At 35.8% G+C, this 17,857-nt stretch overlaps 1 protein-coding gene across 10 annotated transcripts in view; it reads right to left on the bottom strand.

Moving 5' to 3' along the window:
- Positions 1-236: 236 nt before the first annotated feature.
- LOC18427747 (uncharacterized) overlaps positions 237-17,857 on the bottom strand; it is a 29,678-nt gene continuing 12,057 nt past the window's right edge. For 3 of the 10 annotated variants that reach the window (XM_088851139.1, XM_088851138.1, XM_088851137.1), the window contains 10 exons: positions 17,675-17,760; positions 13,707-13,765; positions 9,837-9,891; positions 9,616-9,692; positions 9,105-9,470; positions 8,916-9,020; positions 8,126-8,365; positions 7,837-7,941; positions 7,003-7,161; positions 237-684 (listed from right to left, as the gene is read on the bottom strand). In XM_088851139.1, coding sequence (XP_088707265.1) covers positions 589-684; positions 7,003-7,161; positions 7,837-7,941; positions 8,126-8,365; positions 8,916-9,020; positions 9,105-9,470; positions 9,616-9,692; positions 9,837-9,891; positions 13,707-13,765; positions 17,675-17,690 — 1,278 coding nt within the window. In that variant the 5' untranslated portion in view covers positions 17,691-17,760 and the 3' untranslated portion in view covers positions 237-588. The remainder of the gene's footprint in view (positions 685-7,002; positions 7,162-7,836; positions 7,942-8,125; positions 8,366-8,915; positions 9,021-9,104; positions 9,471-9,615; positions 9,693-9,836; positions 9,892-13,706; positions 13,766-17,674; positions 17,761-17,857) is intronic. The other 7 variants (XM_088851136.1, XM_011622688.3, XM_006836793.4 and 4 more) reach the window with 3 other exon arrangements.

The raw sequence follows: 17,857 nt of genomic DNA, 5'->3' as shown, positions 1-17,857 counted from the left end.
AGAGTAAAATGTTAAAAAGTGAATCTTGAAGGTCAGGTTTGATGAATTTCCCAACCAAATATATCACAATTTACATTTGCATAGTAAAAAATTTAAATTTATTGGTCGTTTGTCTCAAATTTGCTCAACATTCAGCTAACACAAGGCACAAGGGCCAAGCCCACATATTTAAAATGTTTAAGAGACCACCAAATATATATATATATTTTTTGACAATGTAAGAGAACCAAATAAAATTAACAAACAAAAGAACATTTTTTACTGAAACAAAGCCCATAGGCAATGTACATGGAACCAGCTCTAGTCTATCATACCTGATAAACATGCGTTCAAGAACACTCTTGAGGTCCAGAAAATTCCATCTTCTAATTTAGTTTCTTTACTACAGTCAAAAAGAAAAATACCAACTTTTCAAGAATAACAATAGAAAATTCACTACGCAGATGTGATGCAGATCCAAATATTGATGAAAAAGACTTACTTTGTTTAAGCCTTCAAACACTAATGGTACACTATCTGATGAGCCAGCTCTTCATTTTACAGGAATCGAGCAATGTACATGTCCCAAAGAGAAGTAGAAATTCCACCTTAGTACGGCCGGTATCGGGCTGCTCTTCTAGGGTCGCGGCTCACTTGAGCACCACGCGAAGGGTCCATATCCACACCACCTCTCAACTGTTGGAACTGCCAAATAAATGGTGTCAACAGACTGACGAGAGCAAAGATGAACCATACACAACCTGTGCATGGCACAATATATGCACGCGGAGCAACCACTGCCCATATTATCAAGATGGATAGTTGGGATGAACCCACACACATACGTGTGTATACACCAATGCTCAACAGCAACAAAAAAGACAAAGATATAAAATCATATTTATTTTCTAAATTACACAAGTCAATATGCTCGCAAAAACTAAAAAGGAAAAAGGCTTCATACAAGGCCCATTTATGGTACGCAACACACTGGCAAGCATCCACCGTCCATATTACTGTAATGGATGGTTGGGATGAACAACACGCACACATATATGAGCGCATGCAAGCACATGCTCAACAACAAAAAGAGTAACAAAAAGAAATAAATCCAATCCGTTTTGTTCTGAATTATATATTGCAAAAATACTAGGGGAGAAAATAAAAACCACACACAGCCAATTTATGGTACACTATCAACCGGTAAAGCATCCACCATACATATTATTGAGATAGATGGTTGGGTGGAACCAAAAACACTTACATATGCATGCATATACACATGCTCAACATTAAAAAGAACAAAAGATAGAAAAGCTTCCCTGAACTAGCTGATAGAGTTTCCATCTTACAACACATCTTTCTTATATAGTTATTTTACTATAAATTTGTGAGACATTCTAGTTTTCTTCAAGTTTTAGGGCATAATTAACTTCTCTTCAAAACCTAGAGCCTTTTTTTTCTTTTTTTTGAAATTACAGTGAACAACAAACTTGAATTCTTTAGTTTTCTGTGGGGGTTAAATTCTGGGCTTGCATTCATAGAAATGGGTTTCGGATTTCATTGTCACGTGTGAAGGCTATAATGTGTAATAAATTCTGCTGAGAAGCCAGGGTCATTTTTGTCATTCATTAAGTGAATTTACAATCATCGAAATGGTATTGTGAAATTCCTAGCTTACCATTTTACCCTTTTCTATTCTTTGTTCAATGTTTTCTAGCGAGACAGGCATGGGGTATATTTTATTTTCCTTCTTTTGTTTAAACTGCAGAAAATGCATAAATCATGAAGTATGATGAAGGGCCTACACCTTTATTTACAACAATAAAATCAACATTTGGAAATCTTCAACAATAAAACATATAAGGTAATGAATTACAAAGAAATGGAAAGCATACCTTCTGGACAATTTCAATCCTAAGAGTGAAGATACGAAATTTTCAGTGAACACTAAAGATCTAACAGAGAAGGAAAATAGCTAATAGTTTGTTAATCATAAAACAACATAATTAAATCTAAAAAGCTTGGTTGACTTGGCCAAGGAAAAAGTAAACCACTTAAGAAAATAGAAAAATACTTGAAAACCAAAAGATTGTCATAAAGAACAAATAGAATGATTGAGATGGCAGTCAGCAAAAATTTACTACGAAAAAATGGAATGAAATAATAAAAGATGTAAACGAGAATTTATATGGGATCGGTGCTCTTGGCACGGTGGTCAATGTAGGTGAAGCTACAATGTGGTATCAAGAGTTCCAATCCCATTCACCCCAGGTTAAGATTCTCAAAAAATACAAACAAACAACTAATATAAAAATAACTACAAGAAATATTAAAAAAATGAAAAGATAGAATATCATGGAGAATACCATTATTTCGTGCAAAGATGGAAAAATAGAGAGAAGCAATGATGTTAAATTCGCTTTGCTTCGGCCAAAGAGGCGAAGCCTTCGGTTATTCACTCTGAACCGAAGTGAAACGAAGAAAAAATCAACTGCTTCCGCTGGATTCGACCCACTACGGTTGCATCAGCCAAATTAGGGTCGGTTCGGCCCAAAAATGATGCTTCGGCCAAAGAGAACGAAGGGCAAATATGATAATATGTAATATATACCATGGCATTAAAAAAAAATCAGTCCATAATAAACTTTATATTGCACGATGTTTCCAATGATAAAAGAAATGTTTTCTCACTCTCTCTTAAAAGTCAAAACTAAGGAGCTTGCTTTGACTGTCGCGTTTTTTACTAAGTCTTACTTTTTATTTTACCATTAACCAGTTGCTTTTTATTCTCTCTCAAAAGTTAACTAGTTTTAATAGATAAGTAGTGAGTAATTTATTTATTCTCTCTCTTAAAAGTTAACTGGTTTGAATATATAAGTAGTAGTTAATTAATTTATTATTAAATTTCTAATTTTTTATTTTAAATTTGTATAAAATTATAAAAAATATTTTTAATTTAGATTAAAAAAAAAAACCGAAGTCTTCCCCCAAATCAGTCGAAGCGCTGAATTGCTTCATTTTTCCGACCAAACTGAAGCAGACTCCGAAGCGAATCTGACAACATTGGCGAGAAGGGAATATCAGGTCTGTATGCAGATCTCAAAATCAAGTTAATTATTTTTAATGGTTTCAAAGGTAGACATGGTTTCTATTCAAAAGATCTCTTTGGATATGTCAAGAATTAGAGACTGTAAGACCTGAGCTGTACAGGTTAAGATTCTCAAAAAAAATAAACTAATATAAAAATAACTACAAGAAATATTAAAAAAAAAAGAAAAGATAGAATATCATGGAGATACCATTTATTTTGTGCAAAGATGAGAAGATTAGAAGATCTGTATGCAGATCTAAAAATCAAGTATTCAAGTTAATCATTTTTAATGGTTTCATAGGTTGACATGGTTTCTATTTAAAAGATCTCTTCAGATATGTCAAGAATTAGAGACTGTAAGACTTAAGCTGTACAGGTTAAAACAATCAAATAATTAATATAAAAATAACTACAATAAATATTAAAAACAATGAAAAGATAGAATATCATGGAGAATACCATTATTTCGTGTAAAGATGGAAAAATGGTGAGAAGAGAAGACGAGAAGATCTGTATGCAGATCTCAAATCAAGTTAATTAATTGCTTTTAATGGTTTCATAGGTAGACATGGTTTCTATTTAAAAGATCTCTTCAGATATGTCAAGAGTTAGAGACTTTAAGACCTAAGCTGTACATCCTAAGAAAAGAAGCATTTAGTAGTCCAACAATTACAGCTTTTCAAGATGCTTTTTTTATTTTTGTCAACCCATTTCTTTTGGAACAACCTTCTAGGATAGTACACCCTTTCTTTTAATTTACACAAACTAAATTTAAGATATTTACACATTTAACTTTTTATTTAGGAGAGAGATAATCCACCTGGATGTTTTGTCATAAAACCTAAAACACATGGGTAATAATTTTTACCCGTGCATCTCTCTCTCCGTCCCTAAGATCTCGCATGTTTATATTCCTATGTCTTAAAATCAGATAATCATCATCATCATTCCAGCATTATCTCAACTATTTGGGGTCAGCTCTTAAAATAAGATAATAGAAGTAAGTTAGTGTACGGGAAAAAAAACCCAATGGAAAAAAGAAAATGAACAAAAAATGAAAGTAATCTAGGTAATCTCATCTCTCTAAATCATATGTTAAAAGGCTCAATTAATCTCACTATAAAAAAAATTAGGAAAAAACTTGTATATTTGGTAAATAGTCAGTTATCTTGATCCAAAAGATAGCTTGATAAATAGTCAGTTATCCAACAAAAGAATCAAAATAACTCTTATATCAAAGCGAACAACCAGCAAAAGAATGAACTATGCGAATAAAGATTACAAGATAAATAAATTTAAGTAAGAGCAGGAATACTATGCTCCTGTGGGAGGGAGCAAAGTGTACATCTGCTCCCTCAGTCAGAGACCTATTTGGGAGAACTTTTCAATCTGGAAATTTGGGAACCCCTAATAATCATGATTATTCTCAAAAAAAAGAAAACTTTGAATCTTGCATTTTTTAATACCTATATTTCATCATCTAAAAATTAGATGGTCTTTATTCAACCTTGTGACTATTTTTAAGTATATAAATGGTGAAATTAAGAAATTTGTTTTATTGAGATTAGTTTGTGGGTTGAAGAGGTGTTCTTTATTCAACCTTGTGACTATTTTTAAGTATATAAATGGTGAAATTAAGAAATTTGTTTTATTGAGATTAGTTTGTGGGTTGAAGAGGTCATATCCATATGAGGTTTTACCCAAGGGAGTAAATGGATGGTATACTCACAGGAGCATAATGTCTTTTGGCGTTGAGTAATGCACAATTAAAAAATATGAGTAATTTCAATCATGATTTAGAAAGTGAGTGAAAAGCTACAAAATGATTTAACACAAAACTATCCACCAAAAAAAATGTCTAATGTCCAAGTAGTAGAGCGAAATTCTGAAAAGTGAAAAATAATATTTATAGTCAAGTCTCAAGGCACCCTGTCTTCACTCATTCTGTACCACAGTAAAAGCAGTAATAATAACAATAACTGTGTCTTCATGTATTTAGCATAACCATATCATACGGAGCAAAAGCAAATACCTCTCAAAGCACTCTGGCCCCAAAACAAGAAAAAGAGATCGGGAAGTATAAATAGAATAAGCATTGGATGCTGACTTGATTAAATTTCAAAAGGATATCTCTCTCTCTCTCTCTCTCTCTCTCTCTCTCTCTCTCTCTCTCTCCAGAAGTTTTACCCCTAAATGAATGAAACAAATTCCACTTCACCTTCTATCTTTTCTAACATCAGGAAAAGAAACCTTTGCCTACTGTGCTTACCTCTAAAAAGTAGGATCAAAATAAAAATCCTCAAAGATTGAAATTTGTTGAGGAAACATACAATTTATTTTTCCGGAAAGTAATAACATGGCACACAATGGAAAATTTTTATGTAAGATTGCAACCTTATATTCTAGAAGTAAGGTGCAACTCAAGAATCCAGTAGAAAAGAGTGTTTTGAAGTTGGAAAACATTCCAATTGATGACTCTCAAAAAACAAAAAAAACAAAATTTCCAATTGATCATCTCGACCTCAAGATATATGGATATAAAGAAAAAAGAAAAAAGAACTTCAAGTCCCAAAAATAGTGCATCTTATATCAAGTTATATGGATCGTCTATTTTTTCAGATTTTTAAGTGTTTGTAGATTTGCTTGATCTACACCGATTTTGGAATTTTAAATTTCATAATTAGGGTTGAACATGGATTTCAAGTCATCGTAAGGTATCCAATACCAAAACTACATCTTCCGGAAATATTTCGAGTTGCGCCTTGCTTGTATCGTATAAGGTTGGCACCTTATACAAACCTCATATAATTAGTATATATATGATTAATAAAATTATGTACAATGAAATTATTATAATAAATGAATTATTAAATCACTTATAATACTTTTTAAATCTATTCATGTAATATGCCCTATTTAATAACTATCTTGTAAAGAAAGTCTCCTAAAACCTTCCAATTTGATACATGAGAAAATGCACATTTTTTTTTGAGAAAATGCACATTTTTTATATTCTATTTATGTAATATGTCTTATTAAAATGACCATATTAAAGAAAAATTCTCCTAAAATCTCTCAATTTCAATAAATTTTATCTATCCATATCTCTTTCTCATCATTTTCAAATGTATCCTAAATTCCTTTCAAAGTCATAGAATTTCTCTATCCACAACTCTTCCCGTCATTTCTCTCTATCTACACTTAAAAGATAGGATTCACTTTATTTAAAAATAGGAAAATAACCCATAAAGGTGGCTTGAACTCCCTCTATTTATAGGGCATATGCCCTACATTCTCTCTCCAAAAAGGGTCCCCTTCTATTCTTGCGACTCATGTCCACCCTCTAACTGCCGCTTAATATATGTACTATAGATAGTCAAAACCCATGAAACTAAGTTACATATTCTTCCACAATGTTCTAAAAGGGAAACTTATTCCTGAGTACTAGTTTTGAGTTAGATTGAATACACGAAGGCATTGTATGCTGTATAATCAATTACCTTTGGGACAAAAATGTCACTATCACCCCTAGGCTTCAGATGTGAAATTGAGCATCAGGGGGTGTATTGTTTCTTGGAGCCAAGTTGGAGAAAAATTTCCTCGGACTTTGAGTAAAGTCAATGCCACAATCCCAGCCATCAAATTACACATCTGATGGCTAAAGGTAATTGTTACCTTATTGTACAAAGATAAATAGTCTTATTATATGCTTTCCCTTATGTAAATTAGATTTTTCCGAAGTTCAAAACAGATAATTATTTCAATCTTACAAAGAAAATCAGATAAGATTTCTGAGTTGTAGTTTAAAACCAGATAAGATTTCTGAATTATAGTTTATTGCATTTATATTAAATTGCTAAATAAATAGCAGAGTTTTCCAATATGAAGTTTCTCCAATATGAAGTTTCTCAATTAGAACAGGATCTCACCATCATGTTGTAGGCGTCTTGATTAGCGAAACTTTTGAAGCGATCATCTACGACAATTGTTTGAGCTGACCCATCCGATGGCTGTTCCACTGCAACAGACGAAGATGGGTGCATGCCCGTTTGTGTATCCTCTATAGGGGCAGCTCGGTCCAGTACAATCTGTGACAAGTGCATGGACAAAAAAAATGAAGACTTACAGCAATAAAATGTAAGAGAAGGTATGGTCCAACGGATGCTGGCATATGTTACTCAGAGGCTTACACCCACCATGTATTCCCACTGATGGATGATTAACAGTGGTTGGACCTACAGGGTATGCACCCTGGTACAGTTAATCATCAAGACCCCAACCATCCGTCAGGGTGAATGGTGGATGTTACTTGAATTACCATACTACCAACCCAGGACATCAAGGGAAAAGTTTTGGGCTTTCTGTAGGTAATATTCCTATAGAGGTTAAAAGAGGTTCATGGGTTGATGTTGGGCTGACATCAAGTAAGAAAAGCAGCCAGTGGTTCCATCATCCATGTAAGTCTCCATACTTAAATTAAATATATCACAATCGGCAGTACGCACCACTGGCAACAACTAGTCAAGAGAAACAATTGAATAGAAAAAACTAGGAAAAGAAAAAGAAGAAAAAGAAGACGAAGAAGAAGAAAAGAGCTCAACATTGATGCTGACAAGCCAAAATCATAGCAATGGAAATTTGTTTTCTGTTATAAGCCATGCAGTAAACAAGTCCTGGCCTCTAAAATTCTGTCATGAAAGGAAATCATGCGTCATTTGATATCATAAACAGTAAAAGTATGGATAATTTCATGAATGACATACCTTTTGACCTAAAATTCTATGTTCTCTTTGACAAGCATATTCAGCTGAAGTTTCATCAGCAAATGTGACAAAACCAAATCCTCTATGTGACAATTTTTTGTCATCCTGCAGAGAAAGGAAATCAAACATTGTTAAAGGTAATATGCCATAGACAAAAAGATGGTGCATTAAATTATAGCGCCAGACTAGGGCTATCGGGCAATTTGCCTCGTAACTGTGATTCTGATTTTGGATCCCCATACCCATAGTACAGCACTCAAACAAAACAGCAAACAAGTAATAACTTTACCTTGGGCAAATACACATCTAAGACAGGTCCATATTGACTGAAGTGCACCCGTACATCCACAGCATTTGCTTCGATAGGGATGCGCCCGACAAAAAGCTTCTTTCCCCATTTAGCAGGTGGAGCAGAGTGAGCCACTGAACCATTTTCAGTTGCAACACCAACCATCTCAGAAGGCAGGTCACTGTCATTCCCCAGCGATGAAGGGACTCGATCTGAAGGAGTTGCAGATTCAATGGCAATCTGCCCCAACAAAATGTGCAGCGCTTCAGTATGAGAAAAAGATTGTAGATTTAGAGACAAAGCAAACTACAAATTCTCCAAATGTAAGTCAAGGCTTTTGCATATCATAGAGTATTGCTTCCATTCAATGACAGGAATTCTTTTTTATTTTTTTGGATATCCATCTATGATAGCACCGGCAAAGTCAAGACTTCGAAAAATAATCCACAAGCTATACGATCCTAGCCTCGGCCTCCACTTTTCAAATTAAAGAGAAAGACCTAAACAAACTATAAAATTCTAAATTGCTGCACCGCTTCTCTAAACAGAAATGAGAACATAAAGCATCCATAGATTGTCATACATAAACATCCAAAGACACATTTCTGGACAACTCAAATCCTAAAATCTGAAGCAGTAGAAAAAATATTTTTCAGTTCGTCAATTCATCATCAACATTCAAGAAACTTAAATGCACTTGCATTGCCAAGCGACTTCAGTTCATCTATAAGGCAATCATATATTTGATCAAACCTATTTACAGTTCTGAAGTAAAAGACCACTACTGTACCTCACGGCCATGAATAAAGTGTCTCGTACGGGTTACACGTGCAGCTGCCGCTTCATCTGCAAATGTGACGAAGCCAAATCCCCTGTGAGATATCTTCTTTGCGTCCTGTATACCACGACGAACCAATTATATAATGCATACAAATAGGAATATAGAAAAAGATCCCAGGAAAAGGTGGTAAAAGATAACCTTTGGGAGATACACATCTGTAACATAACCAAACTGGCTGAAGTATGCCTGCAGATCTTCAGGTGTCGTTTCCATAGGAATGCGACCAACAAACATTTTCTTTTCCACTTGTCGAGGAACCTGGACAGTAACCTGTCCATTACCTAGTCCTGATGAACTGGTATCACCTGCAACTATAATCTGCCCTGTTAAGGGGACTTCTTGGGCTGGAAACGTGCTAGGTAGAACTATCTGGTTCGGTTGATGGATGGGCCCTAATGCTGCTAAATCTTTAACAACAGGAGTATATCCACCCATTTGTGGCATTGCAAGAAAATGGGGTGTCCTTAGATGATGATTTGACATTCGATATGCTCTAGTGTCATCCTGAAACACAACCCGAGTTGATGATGTGGAGAAAAACATCGCACACCATGGAAATAATAATAAAGGGATTGTGGCTATTGTTTTATATTGACACATGTGCCCTAACAAAATCCAACATGCATGACTCAGTATGATAAACACAAACCTTCGGAGTTGCTCGGTCAACAGCTATGGTGGAGCCTTCGAGTTCATGAGTTTCTGACATAAGTTTATCAACTGACTCTGTTTAGGACAAGATAGGAACTGGTTATTACCTTTATAAATTATTGATTCATTACCAAATCCATTAACCGTTAAGTTAAACCAATTGTACAGGATCACTTAGTGATGCATCTAGAAGCCTCTCAAAAGGAGTCCGTACCATACCTGGATTCTCGAAAGTAACAAATCCAATTCCTCTATGCTGCCTTGACAATGGATCCTGGATGCATAGTTCTCAAATTTCAGAACTACCAATAGAACACAAAAACTACAAATCTATGATTTCAGTTTAAGGTGTGGCATCAATATTCAAGTAGAGACACATAAAGTCATAAAGATATCCAACTAAATTACCCCAACTCTCTAATAGATCTTGATTTCTTCCATTACATTCAGATATGCTAGTAATAGATCAGAAATGAGTCATGCAGAACACATAATGACTAATCCACCCCAATGTCCTACTTTTTCCATAGTTATCATCATTGAAATGAAAGGACCAAACTTGTGAACCCACAGGATAAATTTGTAAATGAAAAGAATGTTTATCTTTTCATATTTTCAAACAAGACTCCTAAAGCAAGTTGAAAGATCTATTATCTATGTAAATAATGTTGATGCTATATCATGTCTCAGTTATACTCTCTCCCTCCCTCCCTCCCTCCCTCTCCGAATCAATCCTTTTCTCTCTCTTTAACTCAGCTAAATCCATCCCTCCCAAATCAATCTTTTGGTGGGTGTCATCAAATTTTGGTTTTTGATAATAAATCTGTTTTTATTTTTGTATTTGATAAAATATCATTTATTCTTGATAAACATGCTCGAGTATGTTGGGCCAGCAACAGCAAACTCTTCCACCCCATTTCTTCCTTGGCATTCCATCAGAGCTGGCAGTCTCTCCTCGTGTTCTGCCCCACTAAGTTTTCTAAATCCTCTTTCTGGCGGCTTCCCAGCATAGACCAAATCAAACTAAATTTTGATCAATGCTCTTTGGGCAACCCGGGACTGTCAGGAGTGAGGCGGTTTATTTCGCAACTCGGAGAGTACCATTATCCTTTCTTACTCCTACCATATCGAGATTTTGGACTCGACAGCAGCTGAGGCCAGAGCTCTCCTCCCCCTTTCTTAATAGAAGGGGACAACCGAAACGTGATAGATTGGCCTCAGGAGCATCCCCCTGCCCCTGGAGACTACAACACCTCTTTGACAAAATTTTCTTTCGCTGCTCAGGCTATCAGATCACCTGGAGCCATACCCAAAGAGAAGCTAACTTCGCAGCTGATTCTTGTGCCAAAGAGGAGGCCTCGACCCCCAACTCGGTAGCTCCTCGCCTGTGATCCCTGCTACCCTTCTTTCTATCTCTCCTATCCCTCTGTACATGTTTCGTTCTGCTGCATTATCTTGCTGAGAGAATGATTTTTTTGGAACCCTTGAGGTTCCTTTTTTTAGCCCCTGCTTACTTGGGCCTTTTTCGTTTTTCGAATGTACTTTTCTCCCTATCAACACAAAGTTAACATTCTCAACCAAAAAAAAAAAAAACATGCTTGAATATCTTTTTTATTTGAAATTTTTGAATCATTCTTTTTTATCAACTTCAACTGTTATTTCCTTCATTTTATGCTGCGCAATGTGGCTGATCCAACACAGAACCAGTGGGTGACTGGTTTGACCCACTAGTCCGATGTTTTTAACAACAAATAAAACCAACAAGATGACCATTTAAGAATGAGGGGAAAAAAACAAGATCTCCCCCCAAAATGAGCGAGGTTTTGCTTCCCACATGCCCACTAAGAAGCTGGCTTCACGATCAGAAGAACTAATGACATGGTGAAACATCAGGGCCCAAGGGTGAAACAATGTTAAAGATTCTTCTATCCATGATTCGCCAAGGCCCAAGAGTAATAAGGCATCATCCACCAAGACCATCTAATAATGTTACAATAATTACTCTATCAGGTTGTCACACCCCAATAAGAACTGGCTGCACACTCCATAACCTAATCATGAGTGCCTTGGCTGGGGCATGTCTGGTATCCCCACTTGCAGAAGGCTCGAGAGCACCATTTGCAATGTTCTAGGACCACCTCTGATCTTGCTCCATACCCTTGATCGACGGGTTATCAAAGAAGCATCCACAAAAATTTACATTCAGAATGCCTCCTTATGTGTGGAGTCATATAGCATGAGGGAATTCCTAGATGATTACGAGCATTTTACGATCCCTCCACAAACCAAGTAAAAAATCAGAGTCCCAACCAAAGAAATCCTTAAGAACAAGGCCAAGGGCTAGGATAACATCAAATCTCTCTCATCATGAACTTAGCTAAATCTGGATCATAATCCACTAGAGATCCTCCCATCTTTCTTTACAGATATCCTAAATTTATCACAATTAGGCATGGAAACCGTCTCCATAGTATGTACCCTTTAGGATGGTATGTTCATGCAACCAGGAAAGAGTCAAGAAAGTACTCAAAGTATTGTTTTATTTTATTTGTTTACAGTATCCCCTCCTTAATACATGCTTCATCACCACTCAACAAGTCAAGAAAGCATTCCACAATCGACATAGCCGTGAAGCCCAATGAAACCAAGTTGATAGAGTTGTAAGAAGGAACGAAGGCCTGCAGGGTTTTGACAATGTTATAAGGAATGCAAATGAAATGAGCCTAAGGTGCCATACAGCATGTCTTTGCATTAAGGATTCTACACTGGCCCGAGTGAATTTTGCATTGACTAGGTATGTATTTTGGCAAAGGGTACTGAAGGACCTCATATTCTTGACAGATTCATTCATCAAATTGCTTAGAAGGGGTCCCACCTATCAGGAGATTGAAGAGATCTTATTATGTTGCAGATGCTAATTGTCAAATGTTTTGTATTTTGAATGTCATTTATGTACTGAGGGAGTATACAGTGATTGATAGAATGATATGGGTGTATTTTTTCCATATATAAACACGGATAAGGTATATACGGGGTCCCAGCTACCTGGGAATTCAAGAGATCTTAGTTTGTCGCAGACATTTATTTTCAAATGCTTTGCATTTTGAATGTCATTTATGTACTGAGTGAGGATACAGCGGTTTTATGGAACGACATGGGTACATTACACGGCTAAGGTACAACATGCCACCTAGGCTTTTCTTTTTTTTCTTTTGAAGCTAATCAACCGGATGGCACCTGGGGACTCAACCTTTTAATTCTGCCATTTGTGATCTCTCTTACATTATACTAATTCAGTAAATTTATCAAAATACCCATAAGAGATTAAATACGTAATATTTTACCCGTTGGAAACTATTCCAACTCAAGACCAGGTGTTTTTTATGGGTGTTTTGAAATTAAATCAAAAGTATGGGTAAAGCGTTAAATTGCTAAATTGTTTCATCTCTTATGGGTAGTTTGATAAACTACCCTACCAATTATTAACTCTAGGAAACAACAATATTAACACAAAATTAGAACTTTTAGAACATTTTCCAAACACCTCAAAAGTATTTTGCATTTTCCTAGTGCAGAAGTATCTGGGTGAATGGTCCATTATGCTAGATTGACAAACATTTTTCAATAGTATGCAATGAAGCAGGTTTCCAGACACACATAATTGAGATCTCATCATATAAAAAATAAAAATCATGAGCAATAACATAGAGAAACTGCACTGTACTACACCAAATCACTAATATCAACAAGAAAACATCTACATCAGTTAAGTTCTCAGAGAAATCAATAACCTTCAATCCTTTACAACTTCCAAGCTCCTGCAAACAGCTCATCACTGACTCCATGACTTTATTACTCAGATGATAGTAATATAAAATTTAACTATTTTATGCCATTAAATTCAGCCAAGTGGCAGGTTCTGCAGAAGTAGTGACTCATGTTAAACAACCAATTTGAATATAGTAGAAGAAATTCAGTGGAACATAAAGAATGACATACTTTATAATGAAAAACAGTTTAAAAGAACTGAATGCATGCAAAAAGATCACAGAAATGAAAATGACCAAGTGGGTGACAAATCAAATTTACCTTTGGCATGTAGGAATCTTTTATTAGACCATATTTCGCGAAATAACTGCAATGATCACCTATACCCAATCAAATTTCCTTACAGTCAACTAATACACATTACATTCCTATAAAACCAAACAAAAAGAAAGTTGTGTAATAAATAACAAAGCCAATGAACGCAAAGCATAGATGTAGCATAAAGGTGCTGCCCAAGCATAAGATTTGTTGAATTTAACCAATACCGAAGCAGTAATCCAAGGAACAACAGCCAATATAATGACGCTTGGGACTTTTATGAGGCAAATAGTTCAAGCAGCAAAATTTAAGGCTTGTGACATAGAACTTGCCTTTTACTCCATCTTGACATCCCAATTCTTGGTCAGAATTGCAATTACGCTAGAGCATGTGATGCATAACTTGAGGTGAATCCAGATCCTCACTATAAACAGTGTCACTCTATTCGAGAAGAGACAGATCGCCTGTTTAAGGCCACACAAAGCAATTACCAAATCCACTTCGTGTCCTATTCTATATGTAGGCCTCAGTGAAAGTAGGTAAGAACTATCAATTTCCTTAGAGTGACAGGAGGTTCACAAATCCCCCAAGGGGATTTTGTCTTTGTTTTTGCTTTTTTTTTTTTTTTTTTTTTTTTGTGGGGTGGGGGGGGTGGTGTTGGGGGTTGGGGTTTGTTCTCAACTTTAAGATAAGATCAGCCCAAAAGTCACTCTTTGGGAAAAGTGGCATTGGAGGTTTCTTCTTTTTTCTGTTTTTTTTGCTCAATTAGCCGAACTGAAGATTGCAATTACAAGAGTACCAAAGAGATGGCAACTGAAGGTGGCTGCAAAAAATATGGTGTCAAGGCTGGGAAACAGGGAATTGGAAGCTGCAGCACTTGCATAGGGCATCAGATGCGTCAGAGATACATGGATCTTGCAAAAGGCAGGTAATCGCATTAATTGAAATGGGCAAAAGGTGAGATTCTAAAGGGGGTCCCTTATTCTATGCATGTCTGTGGAGTGTGTACTTGGGAAAGAAGTTGTTGCTCAAGACTTGTCTATGAAGGGATTACGAGGTTCCCAACATTTGGAGAGGTTTGTGTAGCGAAATGTCTGGTCACCTATTATCATAGGCAATTTTGTGGGAAACCAGACTTTTTACGAGAATGCTCAGTATACCATCCATTTTAAGGATATAACACTCTCTGAACTCATATACAACAAAGAACCTCACAAAACCCATCCAGCTTCTATCACATTCAGAAAATTGGACATCTAACACAAGTTTTAGCAACTCAGTACACATCCAATTATGGATATAACACTCTCTGAACTTATACACAACATAGTAACCTTGCAAAACCCATCCAGCTTCTATCACATTCAGAAAATTGGTCATCTAACAAAAGTTTTACCAACCAAGGCAAGTCTAATATTGCACATTTCATTGAAAAATATTACGCATTTCATTGAAAAATATGAGATTCTCTAGTTAAGGGTATGTTTGACATAACACAATTTTGATATTTGGATTTCATATTTTTTAAATTAGTTATTAAGTTAATATATGTTTTCATGTGTTTGTTGGACTATCAATCTGTATTTCAGAATTCTTATAGACTTGATATTTTTTACTGTTTGGTCATCAAAATATTAGATTTTTATGAAACTAAATTTCTCTCAGGTGACCTATCAAACAACTTTGGTGCCATGGCAATGCTACCTGAGCCAAGCATGAGTATCAGCAATCACTACTTTCCAAAAAAGGTCTATGTTCTCTCATTTTCCTGCAATTACAATAAAATACAAAATCTAGAGCAAGAAGAATCTTCCTTATATCTCGGCCTCTAAAACTTCTGGTAAAAGACAGGAAGTGAGGAAAAAACAACACTAAAGAAACAAGAGGGGAATGAGCAGCCAAAGAAGGTAAACCCTTACTCTCAATGAGATTCTCCTTATGCAATCCCAAGGTTCCAACTTAAATTTCCTATCATGCCCATAACTCTCATGCCGTTTAATTTTCACTGTGGAACTTATCCTCATAAATTACGGCAGACACATGCTCTCCAAAATTCTCCCATCTCACTCACAGCACTTTCCCATTCAAAACCCTTCTTCTTCTTCATTTTTAATTTGGACATGGACAAACCATCAATCTTCAATTCGTCCTTGTCAATATCATTCACTTCACAATGCATCTCCTGCAATTTCCTTGTGCCAATAACTTCAACAACTTCTTTCTCCAACTTCTTTAACCCCAAAAATCCCACTAAAACCCATAATTTCCCTAAATCAACCCCATTCATCGCATAACAATTCTCTACCAGAAATTCCCTTTCCTTCTTTCCACTCCTCTAATCCTAATTCATTGGTGTTTCTCTCTTTCCATACATTTGCAGAATGGCAGACAGAGGAGAAGTTGCAGGCAGATGGAAGGAACAGCTACCATTTGAGAACTTCCATGTAAGAGAGAGGGGCGAGAGAGAGAGAGAGAGAGTTGTGCTTACTACAGAAGGCATTGCATATCGAAAGGTAATATTAGAGAGAGAAAATAAATGTGAGAGAGAGAGGCAATGGGGGGATATGGAGCCCCAGCCTTGAGAAATGGGAAAGCTTAAGGATTTAGATCATTAGGAGGCACAATAGCAAATCCCATTAGATTCAATCGATAGAGAAACCAGAGCCCACAAGATAGCATTTTCTAAATCACCAAAAATTCAAATCAGACCTGAAATTTTTAGAATTCAAATATGAAGCTATTATCTGAATTTTAGAAGATAGGAATCAGGAGTATCAAACAGGGTCTAGAAACTTTCCTGATTAGTATTATATTAGATACTGCAATATCCTGAAATATCAGGATATTATAGTGTGGTACTATTCAGAAAATTTTGAAGGAAAGTGGAAGAAAATAAGATTAGATGAGGCACAGAGCAATTGTGTCGCAGCAGACGCTATACAGGGAAAACTGAAGATCTGTTAATTATCAGTTAGTGTCTTCTTTACACGTTCTTGGAGAGGCCAACAAGATCAGTTATTCTCCTGCTAGAGGCGCCAAAACCATGAGACGTATGGCACAGGAGAGTGCCCCACTCCATTGTAAAGATGATTGTGAAAAAATTATCACCTAGCAACATAATTAACGTAATCAAATTTGAAGGAATTCTCAACCCCAAGACCATCAACAGTAATTTTGAGTTGAATTCCCAATTACTGATATTTTTAGACTTGAGCTTAATATTTTCCTTGATATCTGTTATTGACCGTTACTAGCATGGACAAATTCAGAAATTTTTGCACATAAGATATGTGTAACATCTTCAATTTAGCCACTCTCATCATCACTAAGACCAAAGATCAGACACTTTTGATGTAAGTGAAGCTCTTTTGCTATATCACAACCATGTAGAAATGAATTTCAAACACGTGATTCCTTCCGCTACATAACAATTTTTTAACATGGATCAACCTTTATTTTACTTTGTTTTCCCAATAAAGAATCAGATTTTATTTACTTAACGAGTTCGCATCCTGCTCCAAAGGATCCGAGAAAATCAATGTTGATGGTAGCCTCAGTGGTTATCACCGTAAAGGTGGTTGAGGTCCAGCATGAATTGGTCTCAGACATGACACGTAAATTGTCAGGTATCTTAACCATTGAGGGTGATTCCTTCAGTACCAACAGAATGATTTGGTCAGTGGAAATTTCCTTCTTTCAGAGCCCTCCAAAGCATTAGAGTCTAGTTCTCGAATGACATTTTGGACTCATTTCATTATGTTTTGCATCCTACAATTGTTTCCCTACTATATTGTTATTAGTGAATCATGGAATTATGTTGCCAATATTTTGAATTATCCCAAAATAAATAAGTATACTATCATAATGGCAATGCACAAGATTATCATCATCATCCAAGCCTTATCCCAATTATTTGGGGTCAGCAACACACAAGATATGAAAAAATAAAAGACCACAGGATGCATAGAAACCTGTGAAATGTCTCATCTGTCACACTTGGAGGTATTCTGGCTACAAAAATGCGAGTACTTTTTCTTCCTGATGGCACCATTTCCTCCTGCAAGGGGTCAGAAATTTCATAATAAACTTTCAGTATGCCAAGGAACCAAATATTGAACAAGATAAACTAAAAATGTAGAACTTAAGTTTCCTAT

The sequence above is a fragment of the Amborella trichopoda genome, chromosome 11, assembly GCF_054954075.1.
Source record: "Amborella trichopoda isolate Santa Cruz 75 chromosome 11, AtrichopodaSantaCruz75HAP2 v2.0, whole genome shotgun sequence".
NCBI lineage: Eukaryota > Viridiplantae > Streptophyta > Magnoliopsida > Amborellales > Amborellaceae > Amborella > Amborella trichopoda.
This window is presented reverse-complemented; position numbering and strand designations above follow the sequence as displayed.